The sequence below is a fragment of the Anabas testudineus genome, chromosome 12 (genome assembly GCF_900324465.2).
Source record: "Anabas testudineus chromosome 12, fAnaTes1.2, whole genome shotgun sequence".
In the NCBI taxonomy this organism is placed as follows: Eukaryota; Metazoa; Chordata; class Actinopteri; order Anabantiformes; family Anabantidae; genus Anabas; species Anabas testudineus.
The window spans coordinates 2,423,786-2,444,443 of NC_046621.1; the positions used below are offsets into that span (position 1 = coordinate 2,423,786).

Here is a 20,658-nt window from a genome sequence, read left to right on the forward strand (position 1 = left end):
AAGAATGGAATTTGAAATTATTATTAATCCAGGGCATTATAAAGCAGATAATGATAATAAATTATTATTCATTTGTTTGTTTTATAATACATAACGTAGTATGGAAAACATAATAGGAACAGGATTTAAAAATACGGTGATACAGTAGGTGGCGCTATAAATCTTTTTCGTTGGTTTGTAATTCGCCATGAGCGAAAGAAGAAGAAGACATTTCCATCGTCACTTCCTGCGAAGACCGCCCTGGGTCACGTGATGTTGTATTAGCTCGCTGACTCTGCTATGTTTGTCGTTTGTGCTAACGTTTTAGAAATGCCACTTTTCTCCATTTTATCGGTTAATTGTCGTCGAGGGACGCCCCGCGGGTGCCCGAACGCCCGTTTTGACCGACGCTGGGAGAGGAGTTTGACCGAAAAAACGGCCGCTGTGGGCCTGCACGTCACGTGACCATCATGCGGCGGAGCGTTTGATAAAAAGATGGCGTGAGCGCGGCGGAGAGGACAACAAGCCCAGAGCGACGGAGCGCCGCCGACCGACTGTCAGGTGAGTCCACCTCAGCCGTGGGAGCTGCTAGGCGAACGCTAATTCAACGCTTTGCTGCATTGAAAGCACACATTTCTCTCAGCCTCCTCGCACACGAAGGATTTAAATGTGTTGTTTTCGTGTTAAGGCGGTGACAGCGATAACGTTTGTTAACGCGCCTGGTTGCTAACGTTAGCTAGCGACATGACACTGCGTGAGAGCAACATCACAACAATGTGAGGGGGCAGTTAGCTAGCCTAGCTATCGTGCCCGTCTGTCTACTTTAGGAATAGATCCATAAGCACCCAAAGTGAGTGTGAATGTGTTGTTTTGATGTGAAGACTCCACTAGGTTAGCTACACTCTTGCTAACATTTACCGTTTATCCGTTTTGAGCAGCGTGAGCGCTAACTTGGCTAGCAAACACACTCGTGTTTAAATAATAACGGAATCCTCGCTAACGTCCAACACAGTTAGACACAAAGTTGACACACAACAAGCAAAAGGTGAGATGATGATTGCATGTTGTTGCCATGTGTGAACGGTTGTCATTTGGGAGTAACACTACTAGAAAGTCACCGTGGTTACGTTAACTCAACAACGTTAGCTTCTAACTGCTGTTTGGTTTCTGTCGGACTTTTGTAGCTTTATATTGTTTGGTATTAAGTTAGCATGTGTCAGTCTGCTCGTAACCTAGATGGCTGTCTCACCTTACTGCTTTGTCACTGACTTGAATGTGAAAGTGTCTTAAAGGTTTCGGTTATGGAAGCTAATAGCACTGCTAAGCTGTGTCACCCTGGTCTAACCAGGCCAGTTAAGCTGGTATGACATTGTGCCAGTCAGTGGTTAGCTGCTGAAAATTAGCTGTATCGTACTGTAAGTTGTATCAGTGAGGTGTTTGGTACCACCACATACTGTAGATTCAGTGTGTTATAATCGTTAACCGGCTGAGCTAACGAGGAGTTCGGGGGAAGCTGCGTTGAGTCAGAGGGATCAGGAAGTTGAAAGCAAGGTAGTGCAAACACGTGTCTTGTTTTGGGTCACTTTGGATCAGACCAGACCCAGCGTGTAAACCTTAATGTGATAAATGGAAAACACTCATTCTTGCGTTGTTACTCGTACTGTGGGGTGAATTTAATGCTGTCGGATGTTTTATAGTTGCATTTCTAGCTACATTTTTCGGTTTGCGTTGTTGGACGAGATACGGTGAGGTGTAGGCTTCATGTTTTTCTTAGTTTGAAATCACTTTAATAATTGTCTGTAAAGATTAACACTACATGTTTTGTTGTCTCGCTAGTGTGAAAATGTCTGCTTTAGTGTTTTTTAACTTAAGACTCAATTTTTTTGTGGCATATTTCTTCCCACATGTGGGAAGAAATATGCCACAAAAAAATTGCTTTACATGTGGTTCATTGAAGCATTTCTAATAGCTATTTTGTGGTTTTTGTCATTTCTGCATTTTTTTTTTTATCCCATTACTATTTTGGTCATTTGTAAGCAGACGCTGTTGTATTTTTTAACCTATATCCACTGTAAATATTATATTTTCAGTTGTAACTAATGGTATTTCTATCATTCTTCGCATATGATTTTCTTGATTATTGTACCTGTATTAGAATGTTGATGTATTTTAAGCAAAAATGCCAAAACAATTAATCCCCTTATTTTTTACCTATTAATGTTTTGATAGCAGATTTATCATTATGGGAAGACAGTATGATTTATTTATTAGCAGGTATACTCAGCGCTGTACATAGTAATTAACAGAAGGTTATGTACACTTGTCTTGCAGATGGATCCTGGACAGGATTTACTTCTTGCTGCCCTAAGTGAGAGTGGCATTTGCCCAAATGATATTAGCCTATTTGATGTTGATTCTCAGGATGTTGCACAGCCCTCTACAACCCAGCAAGTAAGACAACATTTAGTTTTTGTTCTTATGGAGTAGGTGCAGTTTATAAATTTTTCATTTTTACGTTGATGTTCTGATTCGTGTTCTTTTTCCAGTCTGTCTCCATCAGTGCCCTGGATGTTGGTGTTGGGGCAGAGACAGTGGAAACTGTTCGAACTGAGCCTCCACCCTCAGTCCCTATCGTTACTATCAGGGTGAGATTACCTAACATGTTGTCTTAACTACTTATAGAAGACACAGTGTTATGCTGGAAACTAAACTTTTGTACAATGTCCCCTCTTAATGTCTCCTACAGCATAAACCACAGCCATCAACCACCACATTTGTCTTAAATCAGCTGAATCAGTTGCCGTCACTAGGAGCTGTTGTTACCAAACAGTCAGTCACAAATCCTATCAAACATACCATAACTGTCACCAAGGTGGTCCATGTTGCTAATTCAGCATTGCGAGGGTCATCTGCACCATCCGCCACAATTATTCCTCCTTCAGCATCTACAGAAGTGCCTTCTAACAGAGATCAGGTATGGTTTATGGAACCCAGATTTTCAGTGTCCATTATAAATTGTTTTAAAACAGGGCAGCTGAGATAAAAGCATTTCTCTCTGTTATGCTGATTGTATATTTTATTTTCTTAGCAGATTCAGCTGAAAGACCTTCTTAGAACAGGCCATGTGAAAACCACTGGTCTAAAGGGAAACAGTCTGATGGAGCTGATGAAGCTTAAGCCTCCACCTGACATTGCTCCACCGGTAGCAACAGCCACAGGTCCAAGTAAGTTATTTGAATGAGCACCTATGTAAACATTACAGGGCATTATTAGGGTTAAGCAACAACAGTAGTTTTACATTGTGATGCATCTTTTAATCACATCTATTCAAAGTCTAAAACATGTTGAAGTAGTTAAAGGACCATATTGTTTAAATGAGGTCATGAAAACCAAATAATCCACTAAAAGCTTTACAGTTGGTGTTAATTCTCAGTAATTCACACTACTGCTCTAACTCTCTTTCAAGATTTATTGTCATAAATGCGCTTTATGAAGTATACGATTTCAGACCCTACCTCTAGATTAGGTAGCACTGTCCACCTGTGCTAAGCCCAGGTTCAGTTCAGAATAACATGGTGATTGAGTGTACGTATTCACTGCTGTGGTGTCACCTTCTGTCAGATGCCCCTTTGTTTGTTTGTGTGACAACTCTGATTTGAAAACCTGCCAATCCAGTTATATATTATCCAGTTATATTCCTGTATATTCTCGTTGGCCATTTATCATTTGGACATTATTAATTTGAATATTAAAAATTAAATTTCAGAGCCATTATAGAACTGGTGATCTGTGTGATGTTTTATGAATAAATCCAAACCTAAAACCTAGGCTAGGTTGTGAGGTGATGGAATTGCCAGCCAGGTATAAATTTTAATATTTATACTGTAGTTGTGTGTCATCCACTGTATCACTAACACATATGTAGTTTCTGTTGTTTCAGGTGACATTAACAATGGAATCAAGAAGGAGGTACTGGGTAAAGATGCTACCAGGATATGGATTAACGACGACAGTAAACTGCAAAACTTTTCACATGCTCTGGTGAGTGTTATAATAGGAGTTTTAAAAACATATACTATATTCAGTGTTCCCAAATTAGATTTAGGAAATGGTTAAAAGCAGAAGAAGAACCTACTGTCTCTTTATATGAATCTGCCCATAGAAACACCCAGGTATCAAGGAAGAGGATGAGCCTGAGGAGGAAGAGGAAGAAGAGTTGGGTCATGCAGAGACCTATGCAGAATACATGCCAATGAAATGTAAGTGTCACTGTTGAGTTGGAAGAGTATACATTTTACAAAACACTATGATAATAAGACCAGTGTGGCTTTTATTTGTTTGTTAACACTGAGGTTTAGCCACACTTGTGGAGGACGTCTACATACATCACTTTTGGTTTATGACACTATTTTCAAACATTACATCCCAGTCATTGTTTGTGAATTGATCGACTGACCAGTCCGTTTGTCAATGCAGTAAAGATTGGCTTACGGCATCCTGATCCTGTGGTTGAGACCAGTTCTCTGTCCAGCGTTAGTCCTCCAGATGTGTGGTACCGGCTGTCCATCCCGGAAGAAGTCATTGACCGTGGCTGTCTGTCTGCTCTGCAGCTAGAAGCCATCACATATGCAGCTCAGGTAGGTACATTTGATAACTGTGACAAAAATGTGTTAGTTTTGTCAAACACATTTAAAAATTAATAAAATACAGTTTTATTAAGTCTAAGTAAGCTTTATTAAGTTTAGTACGTCTTGTTCAGTGACATACCTGGATGCAGCATCCCTCATAGGCATAATCTGCAGCCAAATCTTTGTCTTGTTCAGAAGCAAGTTTAGTTGTTTCACCTGTTAGACTAGAAACGATATGCGTTACTGTTCTCACTGTGTTTTTGTTGACAGAACAACATCAGAATAACCTTTTGTATGTTTGTTTTTAAACATGGTTTTGTGTGTTCACTTTGAAAGACACAGTTTTAATTGTGCGTTCCATGTTTCCATGCACCACAGCAACATGAGACATTCCTCCCTAGTGGTGAACGAGCTGCCTATCTGATTGGTGATGGAGCTGGTGTCGGGAAAGGCCGGACCATTGCAGGGGTCATTTATGAAAATTACCTTTTAGGCCGGAAGAGATCACTTTGGTAAACACCTCCAGTCTCCTAATTTATATTTTATTATACTTTTGGGCACTGAGAAGAACAAGAAAGATATCTCTCGCCACAATTTATCTTGTATGTCCACTATATGCCCTCATCTTATGTACTCAATGTCTGTTTTGTTTAGGTTTAGTGTCTCAAATGACTTGAAATATGATGCTGAGCGGGATTTAAGGGATATTGGGGCCAAAAACATTCAGGTGCATTCACTGAATAAGGTAAGATACTAATGCATAAATGAGAACAGTGAGTGTGTACTTTCTGATTCTCAAAGTTTGAGTGACTTACACTTTTGTATTTCAGTTTAAATATGGAAAGATCTCATCAAAACACAATGGGAGTGTGAAGAAAGGTGTCATCTTCGCCACGTACTCCTCCTTAATAGGAGAGAGCCAGTCAGGAGGGAAGTACAAGACCAGATTTGAACAGCTTCTCCACTGGTGTGGGGAGGACTTTGATGGAGTCGTATCCTTTCGTAGAGCCTTTTTTTTTTTTTAAGGCACAATGCGTTCCAAAAATGGCCATGAAATCATGATTGCATTGGTTTTATCATCCCTGTATGCAAAATGAATCCAATGGTCCTTAATTAAATGACTTTTAGATTGTCTATGATGAGTGTCACAAAGCGAAAAATGTTTGTCCAATTGGATCATCTAAACCTACAAAAACGGGTCTTGCAGTGTTGGAGCTGCAGAACAAACTCCCCAAGGCTCGGGTTGTGTATGCAAGTGCTACCGGTGAGTTTCTTCACAAAATGGGTGATGGTAAAATTAGACAAGCAGCAAACACTCTGAATAATTAACTTTTGTTCTGTTTAGGTGCCTCTGAACCACGGAACATGGCCTATATGAACCGACTGGGCATCTGGGGGCACAAAACACCCTTCAGGGAATTTGGCAACTTTATCCAAGCTGTTGAGCGAAGGTACATTTGAACATTTCTCAGGTCCACTAATTTAACAAACATGTTTATATGTTTTTAATATTTCTTCTTCATTTCAGAGGTGTTGGTGCCATGGAGATCGTAGCTATGGACATGAAACTAAGGGGGATGTACATAGCCAGACAGCTGAGTTTTACAGGTGTGACTTTCAAGATTGAGGAAGTTCCCCTGAGTCAGCATTACATCAACATGTACAACAAATCAGTGAGACTGGTAAGTGAATAAATTAGTTTTGTAGATGCGCATTTAAATTTTGTGCTCACATTTGGTTAATTGGTTTCATTATACTTTTCTTTTCCTTTCAGTGGGTCAGTGCACGTGAGAAGTTCCAGCAGGCTGCAAATCTAATGGATGCAGAGCAACGCATGAAGAAGTCCATGTGGGGTCAGTTCTGGTCTGCTCACCAGAGGTTCTTCAAATATCTCTGCATTGCATCCAAAGTCCGCAGAGTCGTTCAGCTGGCCAGAGAAGAGGTCCAGAATGGAAAGGTGAGCCTGGTCTTAAAATATTAAATATCTAATCTGGGCTGCTGAATCAATCCTATTAAAACGAACAATCTTAATTTTTAACACTCACTTTACCAAGTCAAATATTTTTGATAATAATCCTGGACTCTTCTCATTGGTGCAAAAAATTTATTGCATCAAAACAAATTATCACATTGTCTATTTAGTCAAAAGACAAGTGTGCATTACTCCACATACTGAAACTGTTAAGTCCAGGAAAACGTCTTCCCAGTGCCTTATCCCAGCTGCTGGTAATTTTGTGCTTAATTAAGCTCTGTTATAAGTACACTATACATTTTCTGACAAATCATTTAAAAATGGCTAAAATATATTGATATTGTATAATATCAATTAACACCTATAAATATGACTACAATGAAAACAGTCATTATATTCTATACCTGCCACGTCTCTTTATCAATTCCAGTTTTTCGATCTGTGAAACCTAACACTTAGGTACAGAGTATGCAAATAACAGCATACTCTGAAGGTGAAAATATGTTGGAAGTGTAAAATTGCATTCATGGGAGCCATGTTAAAAAAAAAAAAAAAAAGTACTACCAGTGGTGAGTACAATATGACTGGTGTACTGATGAAATTTGTGTTGTGGAGATGGATATGAAACACAAAATACAAAGACAATAAATCAATGGCGGCTTTGTATTAAGTTAAAGAGGGAAGCAGGTGAGACTGGGAGCAAAAGCCTGTCTCTCATTTAGGCCAAATGAAATGTCTGGTTGTCTCTGCCATGAAGGTAATCGAAGCCTATAGCCACTGTTTAGTGAATTTATAGATACATTAGTAATTTGATTTGCTCCATGTAGCAGTGATGTGAGGTGTCCTCAGTATTAAATACTCATGAGGCGTTTCCTCTGCAGTGTGTGGTGATTGGTCTTCAGTCCACTGGAGAAGCGAGAACACTTGAGGCCTTGGAGGAAGGAGGAGGAGAGCTCAACGACTTTGTGTCAACGGCAAAGTACAAACTTGCTACAGATGATTTTTCTCTTTTTATTTAAACAGTATAATATATGTACAGTATGTCACTGTATAAAATGTTTCTTGCAGAGGTGTGCTACAGTCCTTGATTGAGAAGCACTTTCCAGCTCCAGACAGACAGAAGCTTTACAGCCTGCTAGGCATCGACCTCTCTGCTAAGAAAACCCCGTCTCCCAGTGACACTGCAGCTCAAACTGAACAGAAGGGCAAGAAGAGAAAAGGTAATAAAAGTACTAGTTCATGTTAATAAGCTTTAAAAAACTCAACTGTAATCTTAATTTAGAAAACTTCATGACATTCAAGACATGGCACGTCTTGTGCCTTTATGTGCTGATTAAAGGATGTATGTCAGTTGTTCACTGGTCTCTGAAAATCTCTTCAGGTGCAGAAAATAAAAAGCAGCAGAAAAAAAGGCCTCGCAAACACGGTGGACTTTCAGGGACAAGTTCCGAAGAGAGCCAGTCCGAAGATTCAGACAAAGAGTCGGGTAAAGACTGCGACAGTGACGACAGCTTCAAATCTGTCAGCTCAGCGGATGAAGACGATGATTTCAACCCGTTCAGAGATGAGTCTGATGATGATGACGAAGATGGTAAGACCACCAAGGGAGGTTGTAAATGTTGAATGAAGATGTTTTATAGTCAGTTCAGTGCTTACAGAGAACTTCATGCCTTTCCTTCCTTAGATCCGTGGCTTATCAGAAAAGAACCAAAGAAAGGGAAAGAAAAGAAGAAGAAAAAGAGAAGGAAGAGTATTGATCCAGACTCCATTCACAGTGCCTTGTTAGCATCTGGGCTGGGATCCACCAGGCCCGCTTTCACTTCCTGTGTTAACCCCTCCAGCACACCTGCACCAGGTAAGCATGTTACCACGTGGAAAAGCAGAAATGCAGCCCTGTGCTTTAGCCGTTTAGGGTTAATGGGAGATTTGTTTTCACTTGTTCATAAGTCAAAACAGAGCCTCAAGATAGCTTCCTAACAAGTCAAGACGCAGTGGAACATGCCCAGAAAATGAAGAGAGAACTGCTGGAACAACTCGAGGAGCTGGCTGAGGTCCTGCCTCCCAACACTCTGGACGAGCTAATAGATGAACTGGGGGGCCCAGATAACGTAGCAGAGGTATAAATACAGATGACTGTTCTCTATTAAATAAGATGTGTAGTAGTTACTGTTTTTAAAAGCGTGTATTGTGCAGTACATAATTTTTTCTGTTTCTGCTTCAGATGACTGGCCGTAAAGGTCGCGTAGTCAGTAATGATGATGGCAGTATCACATATGAATCTCGCTCTGAGCTGGATGTCCCAGTGGAAATCCTTAATCTCACGGAGAAACAGAGGTTCATGGACGGAGAGAAGGTAAAGGCAGAGTAGTACACAAGTACTATCTGTTTTCACTTTCTAATTAATCATCTCTTGGCACTCACACAGTGACACATACTTGTTTTTACTTCTATAAATATATACAGGTGACTTTTATCTCACACTTTACAATCACCAGGTGGATTTAATAGTACATTTTTTAAATTTATACTAAAATCACTTCTCACAAAATGTTGAGTTTGGTCAATTTTGATTTCAACACAAAACTTAATCTGAGTCTAATGTCAGTATTGTTTATGAAAAGTAATGTTAGTTGTCTCTCCTTTTAAACAGAACATAGCCATCATCTCAGAAGCTGCCAGCTCAGGTATATCGCTGCAGGCTGATCGCAGAGTGAAGAACCAGCGGCGCAGAGTCCACATGACACTAGAGCTGCCGTGGAGTGCAGACAGAGCTATTCAGCAGTTTGGTCAGTAGATCTTAATCTCTGGGATCCTCCCTATTTCTTTTATATAATAACGGCCTCGTTCAAAGCATACCAATGTTCCGTCTGTTTGTCTGGACACAGGGAGAACTCACAGGTCAAACCAGGTCACTGCTCCAGAATATGTCTTTCTCATATCAGAGCTTGCAGGAGAGCAAAGATTTGCATCCATCGTTGCCAAAAGACTGGAGAGCCTGGTAAGCACTCACTGAAATCTTAATTACGAGTTATTTTATTATAGTAAAAAATTTATTGAAGGAAATTTCCTTAAAGCGTTTTGCATGTTCTTTCTAACAGGGTGCTCTCACTCATGGAGACAGAAGAGCAACAGAAACTCGAGATCTCAGCAGATTTAATTTTGACAACAAAGTAAGCGCATCAAACTGTGTCTAAAAGAGAAGCTCAGGTCGTTTCTTTCATTTGCCTGTAACTCACTCACATTTATCTTTGCTACAGTACGGCAGAAATGCTCTGGAAATAGTGATGAAGTCGATTGTAAAGCTTGATGCTCCACTAGTGTCTCCACCTTCTGACTTTAAAGGGGATTTCTTTAAAGGTATGCCTGAGATAAACATGGTTCCTTTTTAGTCTGAATCTCTTTTGATTACTCTTGTAAAGGAAAATCAAATTGTTGCACTATAATTATTTTTCATTTGTAGAAATTCAGAGTGGATTGATAGGTGTGGGCCTCATTAATGTGGAAGACAGATCTGGCACGCTGTCACTGGACAAAGGTAATAAAATTAAATGTGATGTGCTTTTCATGTACACCAATGCTTAATCTTTCAAATAAATTTAATTATATACTTTTTGTTTTGTTTTTTAAAGATTATAACAACATTGGGAAGTTCCTGAACCGTATTTTGGGTATGGAGGTCCAGCAGCAAAATGCCTTATTTCAATACTTTTCTGACACACTGGCAGCAGTGATTCAGGAAGCCAAGAAGAACGGCAGATATGACATGGGAATTCTTGGTAAGACAGTGTTAATATTTGCTATCATTAACCATCTACACAGAAGGAAACTGGGACAGAAGATGTTTTCACTATGCTTAATTATTCAAAGACCTTTTAGTGAATCATCTGTCTGCTCTGAAGGGTGGATTTCATTTGTACATTGTATTGAAAGGTATCAAATGTGTAAAATCTTTCTTCACTTGTTTTGTGTTAGATCTTGGCTCTGGTGATGAGAAGGTGAAGAAGGTAGACTGCAGGAAATTCCTTACACCGGGTTATACAACATCAGGACACGTTGAACTGTACACAGTAAGTTTAAATTGATTTATTTATGTGCCATTTAGGATAGGGTTTCGTTCTAGTAACATTCCCTGACTTTCTGTCTGTGTGTTTCTGTTCACAGGTGAGTGTGGAGAGGGGGATGTCGTGGGAAGAAGCCACTCACGCTTGGGCAGAACAGAATGGACCAGATGATGGCTTCTATGTACAGGTATGGAACCATCAGGGGCAATTTGGTAGTAGCCAGAGTCATTTTTAGTGTAAATGGTATTCTTCATCATAGCAGGAAAAGTGCGACTGAAACCACATGTATTTTGTTTTCAGATGAGGAACAACAAGAAAACAGCCATACTGGTCAAAGAGGTCAACACTAAGAAGAGGCTGTTCCTGGTGTACAGACCAAACACTGGCAGGCAGCTCAAACTGGAGACATACGCAGACATCAAGAAGAAGTTTAAAAAGGTTACACATTATTTTATTAGCATTGCTATGCAAAGGACACTGACTGCTCAGTGTGGTGATTCATCAACGTTTTTGTTGTATTAGGTCTTGTCGGACGATGCCAAGCAGCACTGGACCGACCAGTACAAGTCGTCAGCAAAAATCTGCTCTCATGCTTATTGGTACGTGCACTTCCCACTCATACATCTGTTCGAGGATGCACTATGTTTTATACTTTTAATTAAAAGACCAAAACAACAATGAACTGATACGTTAGTCCTCTTTGCTTTAGAGCTCCATTCTTGTCCAAAAACTACTAAAAGGTTCATCACTGGAACTGTTTAACTGGAATGATGTGTTCCATCATTATCATGAGCTCATCCTGTTGTTTTTGTGATTCAGTCCCACATATATTGTCCTGCTACCCCAAATATTTATTTGAGACCAAAAGTGGATTATTCTGCCAATCCCCAACAAATGCTCAGTTTCCTCCTTTGAGGAATGTTTCTTGATCAGAAAGATTTGGAAGTCATTTAGCCCTTAAAAAAGATTTGAAGACTGGATTATTGAGATGAATTATCACATTGTTTTGCTTTTTCTGTTGTTGATTACGTATAAATTATTGAATATTTATGGCCCCTTCCTTTTAAAAGTAGTGTTGGCATTTAAAAAAAGAGCTTCTGTCATCTGTGTGGTGGTTATTCTTCTGTTCTTTTAATTCTTCCCCCAGGCGAGGAAACTGTAAGAAAGCATCCGTGGGTCTACAGTGTGAAATTGGTCTTCGGTGTCGGACATACTACGTTCTGTGTGGCTCAGTGCTCAGTGTGTGGAACGAGCTGGAGGAAGTGCTCACTCCAGTCAGTGGAACCAACGTAAAGGTGCAGATTGTCCGTCTCAGAACAGAGGATGGACAGAGGATAGTTGGTAAGTTGAATGACGGCTGCTGTAAAGAATAAATATGTCACTTAAATATGAAGCCACACCAAACAGCAAGTTAGCATGATGACTGGTATGATTGGTATCAGTCACATTCCCAACATGTCCAACTCTTGCTGTTAACATTGTTCTCACCAGCTCATAAGTCACTCACATCTCTGTATTTCTTTCACAGGACTCATCATTCCAGCGAACTGTGTCTCTCCATTAATAAACAAGCTGTCAACATCAGACCAGTGCCAGCAGCTCGCTGTGCAGGAGCAGCAGAAGCGGCAGCAGCTCCACCCTCAAAGTCTCTGTCACACACTCAACACATAGTCCGGAGGTGGACCGCTTAGCTTCATGGGCTTGATTCCCATCTCCACCCCTCCCCAGAGTTCACATCCCACTCCAAAGGGATCTGGCTTCATTAATGTCTCTCTGCACTGCAGGCTTCAGGACTGTCCCTCCTTCTGCACCCTCACACCCCCACATCGTCTCTGAGGGTCTGAGATCACACCAAGCGGTGTTGACTCTCACATGTAAAGCAGTGGTTGTACAGAGAACAGATTTCAGGGTTTATTCAGTTTTAATTTTAATCTCCAGGGACTAATTTTCACCCAGAGAGATTTGAAGGATGATGTATTGTCCTCTGACATTCAGAGTGAGAAGATTTGTCATATATGGATCAAGACGGACTTTAAATTTAAAGGGCATGTTGGCCTGTGGCTGTTGTGGGAGTTATTCACAACCTCAAACATGCTTTAAAAACTGTTTAGTCCACCTGGTATGAAGCAAAGACTTTTTCTTGGTCCAAACCAAATGTGGACGAGCATTAGAACCACTATATGTTTGAAGGTCTGCCAACTACTTTGATTCATTAGAAAAAAGCTATTTAACTACAGTCCCATAGTAATATATGATGAGAACTGTATGTCACTCCTCAGACGTTATTTAGCACTAACACAGAGAAACTGTTGGTTCTTTGAAGAAGAAAAAAACACACATTGTTCCAGTAGACTTTATTCTGATGCTTATTAAGTAAAGTCCAAAACACATCTACACTGTGTTGCAGGTTTGTGAGGTCCATCTGGTTCAACAAAAGCTGAATATAAGATTTGCAGGCAGTCGAATTAATAACTTTGAACTTGTGCTTGTTGTTCTTTGTTGTTATCCCAGAGAAGAGCCAGGCAGAAACAGATTAGGCTACGGGCCGGCAAGTTCCTGTAGCGGGAAAGAGACTGGAGCGTCAATCGCAGGACACTTTGTTGGGCACATGGGTTTTAATGTGATCAGAGTTCCTTGGCTCATTTTGTATCCAGCCTCATAATTTAATTCCTCTGCGTTCATATCAAAACATTAACAACCAGGTGTTTGTGGAATGTTCAAACAACTTCTGCAGTCAGGCACCTTAACAAAGTACCCACAAGGAAGATTTGTTCTTAGTTCTTAGTGTCACACATTTATTTACAATGCGTGAAGTAAGAAAATGTTACCAAAAGATAACATTGAAAAGTAAAACGGTGGTGGTATGACTGAAGTTTTTCATACAGTGAATTTTGGGGTCTGTAAACAACGGTGTGAATTTAATACAATAATATATATATTAACACTTAGCATTTTTAAACAGTATTAAAAAATTAACACTGTTTATGTGGTTGTAAATTGTAATTAACAGTTTATTAATGTTGTTAATTATAACTTCTCCTGTGAATGTGTTTATATTATTACAACACAGGATGCTGATCCACTCAGTCACACAAACGGACGATTTAACTGTTCCTGCTGTTTGATTAGAGCAGTTAAGATCTGAGAGTCTGTGAAAATACATCAGGACTTTACCTCGTTCAAATCTCAGAGCTGCTCGCTGTCGTTCAAAAGAAAGACACGTTCGCAGCGAGAGAAACAAAGGAGACAAGGAATTCTGAGAAATGTGAAATGCATGTCCTTGATAAAGACGACCACATTTTGATTTTCAGGCCAGTTTCAGAACGGTCACTGCACTCTGCCTGTATGTCGGTGTGTTTTTGTTTAAACGCAAAAACCCTATTTGAAGAAGTTTTACAGTGTATCTGAAAATGCATGACTCTGATTCTCTGCTCCCTAATGTCACGCCGTGGCAGGCTGTGCGTACAGCTCGTTATCTTGGGTAACTGCTTTTGTTAGTGTGCCTCTTTGACCTCAGTCCGCACTGGAAGGGACAGACGTGAGCTGTCCTAATACCACGTTAACCTGTGGATTAGTTATGTTTAACTGTCTCTCCTGTTTTTGAGTGAAGCATTGATAGACGGGTGAAATATGAGGAAGAAGTCTTTGTATCATACCAATGTGCATTTTGTACAGTTTGTAAAAGAACTCATGCAGCATATCTCAAACGATAGACTGGATCGGGTGAGACCATCAGGTCTGCTCTCCGTTTGAAAATCTGTTAACTTCATTTTCTGCTATATATAAGTCAACAACTCCTGTTTTCATTTTGTCATTGAGATGTCCCTCACGTAGGCTGCTGACTTGGTGATATTGTTTCTGAATGCCGTAAAATGCGACGGCAGATCAGCTCCTCAGACGTTGAACACTCGAATGAATGACTGTTTTTTTTTTTTGTTGTTTGTTTTTTTTCTTTCCCATTTACCGCTGCACGAGTTGCACTACTGACAAGAGTTGTACAAAAATTCAACATTACTTGTACATGAATGAGTGCAATGCTCAATAAAGCTTGGTATACTTCTATCTTGAGTCTATTACAGTATAAAACTACTGCTCACTGTTCAACTGATGTAACTTACTGAACAATCCCACAGGAAAAAATGAAAGTTGGGACCATTATGGTAAAAATACTCTGAAACAATCATCTTATTTTATTGTATTTGTGTCTGAAATCACATTTTTCAAATACCAAACAACACCTGAAACATCTATACTGACTCTTCAGTGTCAACTATGTACAATAAGTACAATGCCTCTGAAATATTACAGTACTCCTTCAGTATCGCAGATAAATGAACAGTCTGACTTAAAGATGGCTTTAAATAGTATTTCTACACTGAATAATTGTAATTTGTACTGTAAATGAAAACCACTGATAATGGTAAGACCTGTTTAGAAAGTAGACTTTATGGTTTTAGCATTTGTGAGTAAAAATAAAAAAGCAACATAAGAGTAGAATAAACTAAAAACCTTGACAGTCTGTCGCTCTTTCTACAATTTTGAGATCATTTATTTGTGTAATCTTAAATATTAACATCTAAATCACATAAACAGCCACATGGAAAGTGTCTATTATTATATGGGGTAATAACTAAAAAAGGCTGTTAAATGAATGAACTTTGGTGGAGTAAATAAAATGCATTTGATTTGAAAAGAGCAGAAGTATAAAGATGAAAATACTCAAGGAAGATGAGTAAATGTACTTAGTTACTTTGCAGCACTATGACCCCCTGTGAGCCTCTGTGGTGGCCTTCCCACTGCATCAGGGGTCATGACACAAAGGTCCAGGATTGGGCCAGACCCTGTGGTTGTGTGTCCAACCATGTGGCTGAGAGCTTATAAAGAGTTTAGCCGACTCCTGCTGATCACATGTGAATGGAAGAAGAGCAAGTCTGCAGCCACATGTGTGGAAAATAATTATTACCAGGATCAGTCTTTGTGATTTATCTTTCTATTATCAGTAGTGTTTGTTAATGCAACATCTGCACAGGAAGCAATGGATGCGCCCCCACAGACAAAGACAGGTATCAGCAAAGCAGCTTTTGTTCTGTGTTTTAGAGGAAAACTGTTCAAACCTGAATGAAACAAAAAGCATTTAACCAAACTCAAACTCTAAACAATGCAAACTGTGACTTCCAGAGACGTCTCCATTCAGAAACCGTATTTATCTGTATATGTGTATAAATTGTAATTTGTAACCTCAGTTTCTTTTTGTTAATGTGGCGTAAAAATGTAGAAAGACGCTTTAAAATGCACGAGAAAGCGGTTCACATGTGCCCAAAGTGCTTTTTAAAAATGGACTTTTCCTCTGCAAAAGTCTAATAAAGTGCAGTTAGAAGTCGACTTTGTCAAAAATGTGTCCGGAACGAGTTAAATGTGCGTCAAAGCGAGTGCGGCCGTGCGTCAAATTCAGCGCTTCATGGCAGAAAATCCCGTTTAAATGTTTTCGTGTGCTAATGATTTCTTTGATAACCCGCATCGCTCCAGTTGCAGTGTTGGAGACACAGTGGGTGTCAATAGAAAGTGACGGCCATATTTGCCGGTGCCGCTGTTGTAAACAAAAAGTGAGAGACAGACGCTTCACTGAATTTCGGGTCATTTTTATTTCTTTAATTTACAATGTCTTTGGGAATGTCTTATAAACCCAATGTCCATCAGCACATTCCGGGAACTTCTGGGAACCAGGGTAAGGAGAAAACGTGGGAGAAAACCCAAGTATCCGTGCGTTAAATCGAGTGTTAAATTCCGGATCTCGGAGAATACCTGGAGAAAGACCGTGTCTGTAGTTTTTGTCCAGTTATATATATAGGGTCAGATCCTGGGAGCTAGGCTAATTCATATCCGCCATTATTACTAATGTAAAAGAGCGCCATCCGTGAGATCAGGCGGCGCACAAAGACGCTCGGGATGTGGAACGGCAAGGAGACGGTTCCGAGGCTCGGTTCTCCGTCGTCCGGGGTCCTGGTCCCGCCGGGTGGACGCCGTTACACGGTGACAAAAATGTATCACTTCTGTCTTCTTGAGCCAGCCTTGTTCCGTTTCCTCCATGATGCTCCTCGGTCGGAGCTGCTGATTGATCTGCTCTGAATTTTTTGATGACTCTTCGAGGACATCTCGTGTTGGAGGCGCATTATTACAGCTGCACAGGGCGGCAGGGGAGCGCTCACTGCGGGGGACACAACCCGCCGAGAGTCGGTGCTTTCACCGGGGAGTCGGCGACTTAATGTGTCACAATTCAAACGTTTAAAGCCAGAAAACGTGATGTGGGATTAGAGTCGAGGTTAAAGCAGCAGCTCTGTGAGATTCAGCTCAGAGTATTTTAGTTTCCGGAGAATAAAATCATAATGTTTGTCTTTATGCAGCTCTGTCAAAGGTGGGGTCACTGTTGGGGTTCATTTGTCTGAACTGGGACAAATATAGTTAATGTCTCAGATTAGTTTAATTTTCTTAGTTTATTGCTGCAGTATTCTAACTTTATTCTCCATCATATCCACAATGTATTTTATTCTTGGAATATTTTGACTTTAAATCCTCACTTTATTCTTAAAAGTGTTATATTCACATAATGTTCTGACTTTATTCTCACAGTATTGGGACTTTTATACTTTTATATTTAGACTTTACACTTTTAATCTCATAGTATTGCTACTCTTAAGAGTCACCATCATAAATGTATTTGGTTATTTTTCACCATGAATTTAAGTTTACATGAAAAGTGAAATAGATTTAAGTGTAATTGATATAATTATCTGCATTTAAACATAAAGAATCAATTAAAAGATGTGACCTCTCTAAAGTTCTGTTCACTAAATATGAATCGATAAGGATGTGAATCGTTAGTTACAGACGATCACTGTAAACACTGACGTGCTGTAGACGTGCCTCTTATTGACTGATCTGATCTGTTGACAGTTGGAAACCTCCAGTCTCCCTCAGCAGCGAACTTGGCCACGTTGCAGTCCTACAGACCTCTTCTCAGTGACTATGGACCTCCTTCTCTGGGATTCTCACAGGTATCTACAATTAAATCTGATTGACACAGACATTTCAGTTTGAAATTCTCCTAAAAGACACAAGAATTGAACAATGCTTTCAAATGAGGCAGAAATACCTCATGCAAATAAATTGAATACAATACTAAATAAAGAAGTTGTACTCTTACTACAGATTATTACCAAAGTAGACATAAATTATGATTCAAAGCAGAGTATTTATATAACTTAAATATGTCTGGAGGAGAGGTTTAAACAGCCTTGGTGCTTTAATAATGCACCAGACTTTGTATAATTCCTTTCTATCAGTGTGTACACTCCCTTTTTTATAGTAGCAATGATACCTGAATTCATTATAATGTGAAGTTTTCTTGATTTCACACACACTTGTATTAAAATCTAGGCCCATAGTGGATATTCTGCAACAGTACAAAGCCTCTAAGTGCTGTATTAGTGTTTGCTTGTGATTATTGTTAAAGAATTTATTCCTACTGTGATGGCTGATTGATGAAAGACTGCCTTCTTCTTACAGAAAAAGAAACCATGTCATGTGTTGAACCTGGCTTATCTTTCTGTGTTTGCTCTATCTTCAGGGCTCTACCGGTAGCCAAGTGCCTCAGAACAAATATGCAGAGCTGCTGGCCATCATAGAAGAGCTTGGAAAGGAGATCAGGCCCACATATGCTGGAAGTAAGAGTGCAATGGAGAGACTGAAAAGAGGTAATTGTAAACCCTGACGTTTAAGTGTAGAACATCCACAGTAGCTAAAACTGTGGGTAACTCAATCTTTGCTCATCCAATGTGTATTTGTCTTCTGTCAAAGGAATAATCCATGCCAGAGGGCTTGTGCGCGAGTGCTTGGCTGAGACGGAGAGAAACGCAAGGTCCTAGCTACCAACACACATTCCTCCCTGCAAGAAGAACTAACCGTGTGCTTCTCATGAAAAAAATAACTTGCATGGCATTTCCTTTGAGAGGAGGAAGTAAATGAACAAAGGATGGGGAAACCAAGCTTGTAGAGAGAGAGAGAGAGAGAGGAAAAAATCATCACTCCTGGGAGTTCTGGAGGATCATTTCAATCATGTGTTGGTTATTGGAATTCAAATGAGAGGATATCATGTGTTTTTATGCCCCACTTTTGGGATCTTAGTTTTGACTTCATATTTAAAACATTGGTTTATGCATGCGAACGGGCCCGTGGGTTAATTCTAGACACTGCATGGCTTGTACAGGGGTAGATGGAGACGATTCTTTTTGATAGTATTTGGTCTGTTTTTCAGACCCTTATATCACACATGACTGGGTGAGTGAGGGACGGACATGTGCCAAATGCACCGGTTCATTCGTGTTAAGGTCGGTTTTGGTATAAAAAAAAAAAAAAAGGAAAATGCTGTTACTTGCATCTTTGTATGTATTTATTACTCAGTGTAATAAATTGTATTTTCAATATGGTTGTCCTTGTGATTCATTGTGTTTCAGGCTTTCTCCGTCCAGCCCTGATGAGCTAAGTGATATATTATAACAGCTAATTGAAGGCCTATGATCCTATTGTTTGCTTGACCACTTCGATCACATGGAAATATCAGATATCAGATTTACACAGATATTCATGTTCCCAGGGGATGAATCATACTGGGTTGTCATTTTGCACAGTATTATACATTCATGACCTCAGGAAAAGCTTTTCAATGCCCCCACAGGAGGAATGTTGTTGCACAAAATAGCAGAAAACACCATAAAAACCGAATATGGCAACTGAAGATGTTGAAGTTCTAGCACTGTGCACGTAATTTAGAGAATGTGTGATTAAAAACGAGGAAAACATCACTACATAAAAATAGGATGCAGATAAGAGTACAGTGAGGAACCATGAGCTATTTTTTGATTATTTCTTTGTAAATTTCATGAAAAGATCAATGTGCCTTTATGGTTATTAAGTTTAGATTTATGGGCAAAATTTGCATTTTTATTCATCTGCAACTAAATATATATAAAATAAAAACTAAAGGGGTCTGACTACTTTCAGCAGTGACTTTAAATGTCTTTAGTGCTTTCCTATAGCGTATAGTGGCTTTAAAGTACACAAACTCAGCACTGCCCAGGAAAATACTCCACTACAACCTCTAACTAATACAAAAGTAAAAGAACGCCACTAAGAAAACAGTGTATTTTAAACAATATTGAATTTCCTGCTTTTGAGTCTAGTCCAGATTTGTTTGACTAATTCTCAAATGATAGTAAAAATATTTGTTACCTACAGACTGAGGAGCAAAAACAGGAAGTGGTGCTAATTTTTACCAACTAGTGTAGTGACAGGAGACACATCAGCATTTTATAAATAGATTTCTATAAGAATCTAATTCTGCAAAAACTAGGAACTGAAATGGAATGGAAGTGAAACTCCAGTGTAGTACTAGTACCTCAAAACTCTATTTAAGTACAGTACTTGAGTAAATGTACTTAGTTACTTACCACCTCTGAGGGTAATGTAAGGTGGTATTACCGTGACAGAATTTCATGTTCTGGCTCCTGCTGTGGTTACAAGACACTCCTGTAGCCTCTGATTGTAAGTACTCTGCAGTTATGGTCTGTTCAGCAGTCTGTCTTAACCAATGTGAACTGTAGCATAGTACATTTTAGCCATCAGCATTTTCATCTGCCTGTTGTCCAACTCATGCCTGTAATAATTTGGCATGATGTACAGTAGGCTATTTACAGTCGCTTCTAATCTCCTGTATGGAGACGATCTGTACAGCTGCTAGGTGAGTGCATGTTAAGGGTATGTACAGTATAGAAATGAACTAAAATGTTATAACAAACATATTGTTCAAAGTGATGTACAAAAAACTTTTGGCATTAAATCTGTTCTGCAAAGGTGGACAATAGTTTTTGGCAGCGGGGGGAATACAGAGAAACAAATGAGAGTACTTACGTACTTCTGTATAATTATCACAGTGAAAGAATGCTCTGTTACAATTAGCAGCTAT

At 39.5% G+C, this 20,658-nt stretch overlaps 2 protein-coding genes across 7 annotated transcripts; both read left to right on the forward strand.

Moving 5' to 3' along the window:
- The first annotated feature begins 237 nt into the window (after positions 1-237).
- On the forward strand, positions 238-14,702 carry sbno1 (strawberry notch homolog 1 (Drosophila)). Of its 5 annotated transcripts, none has more exons than XM_026354907.1 (33): positions 238-540; positions 2,311-2,430; positions 2,526-2,624; positions 2,726-2,953; positions 3,068-3,203; positions 3,905-4,020; positions 4,142-4,238; positions 4,456-4,616; positions 4,986-5,119; positions 5,262-5,352; positions 5,438-5,599; positions 5,736-5,871; positions 5,953-6,058; positions 6,136-6,289; positions 6,382-6,564; positions 7,461-7,558; positions 7,648-7,799; positions 7,961-8,170; positions 8,264-8,434; positions 8,527-8,696; positions 8,801-8,932; positions 9,230-9,365; positions 9,465-9,577; positions 9,678-9,749; positions 9,837-9,936; positions 10,040-10,114; positions 10,209-10,355; positions 10,552-10,646; positions 10,741-10,827; positions 10,941-11,078; positions 11,163-11,239; positions 11,788-11,981; positions 12,169-14,702. In XM_026354907.1, the coding sequence occupies exons 2-33, from the start codon at positions 2,311-2,313 to the stop codon at positions 12,309-12,311; spliced, it is 4,233 nt and encodes a 1,410-aa protein (XP_026210692.1). In that variant the 5' UTR covers positions 238-540; the 3' UTR covers positions 12,312-14,702. The 5 variants fall into 5 exon arrangements, with proteins under 5 accessions (XP_026210692.1, XP_026210695.1, XP_026210694.1 ...); XM_026354910.1 differs by having other exon boundaries at positions 3,920-4,020; XM_026354909.1 differs by having other exon boundaries at positions 3,071-3,203.
- Positions 14,703-15,564: 862 nt separating this feature from the next.
- On the forward strand, positions 15,565-18,704 carry LOC113158122 (cyclin-dependent kinase 2-associated protein 1). Of its 2 annotated transcripts, none has more exons than XM_026353825.1 (4): positions 15,565-15,703; positions 17,592-17,692; positions 18,265-18,391; positions 18,495-18,704. In XM_026353825.1, the coding sequence occupies exons 1-4, from the start codon at positions 15,676-15,678 to the stop codon at positions 18,560-18,562; spliced, it is 324 nt and encodes a 107-aa protein (XP_026209610.1). In that variant the 5' UTR covers positions 15,565-15,675; the 3' UTR covers positions 18,563-18,704. The 2 variants fall into 2 exon arrangements, with proteins under 2 accessions (XP_026209610.1, XP_026209609.1); XM_026353824.1 differs by lacking the exon at positions 15,565-15,703 and adding an exon at positions 16,116-16,365.
- The last annotated feature ends 1,954 nt before the right edge of the window (positions 18,705-20,658 follow it).

Bases quoted from the DNA above. Each gene is read 5' to 3' on its own strand.
- sbno1 (XM_026354907.1), top strand. From the start codon at position 2,311: ATGGATCCTGGACAGGATTTACTTCTTGCTGCCCTAAGTGAGAGTGGC. The intron at 5,600-5,735 runs GTATCCTTTCGT...AATGACTTTTAG, and splicing joins GGGAGGACTTTGATGGAGTC to ATTGTCTATGATGAGTGTCA. The intron at 9,750-9,836 runs GTAAGCGCATCA...TCTTTGCTACAG, and splicing joins GATTTAATTTTGACAACAAA to TACGGCAGAAATGCTCTGGA.
- LOC113158122 (XM_026353824.1), top strand. From the start codon at position 16,299: ATGTCTTTGGGAATGTCTTATAAACCCAATGTCCATCAGCACATTCCG. The intron at 16,366-17,591 runs GTAAGGAGAAAA...ATCTGTTGACAG, and splicing joins GGGAACTTCTGGGAACCAGG to TTGGAAACCTCCAGTCTCCC. The intron at 17,693-18,264 runs GTATCTACAATT...CTCTATCTTCAG, and splicing joins CTTCTCTGGGATTCTCACAG to GGCTCTACCGGTAGCCAAGT.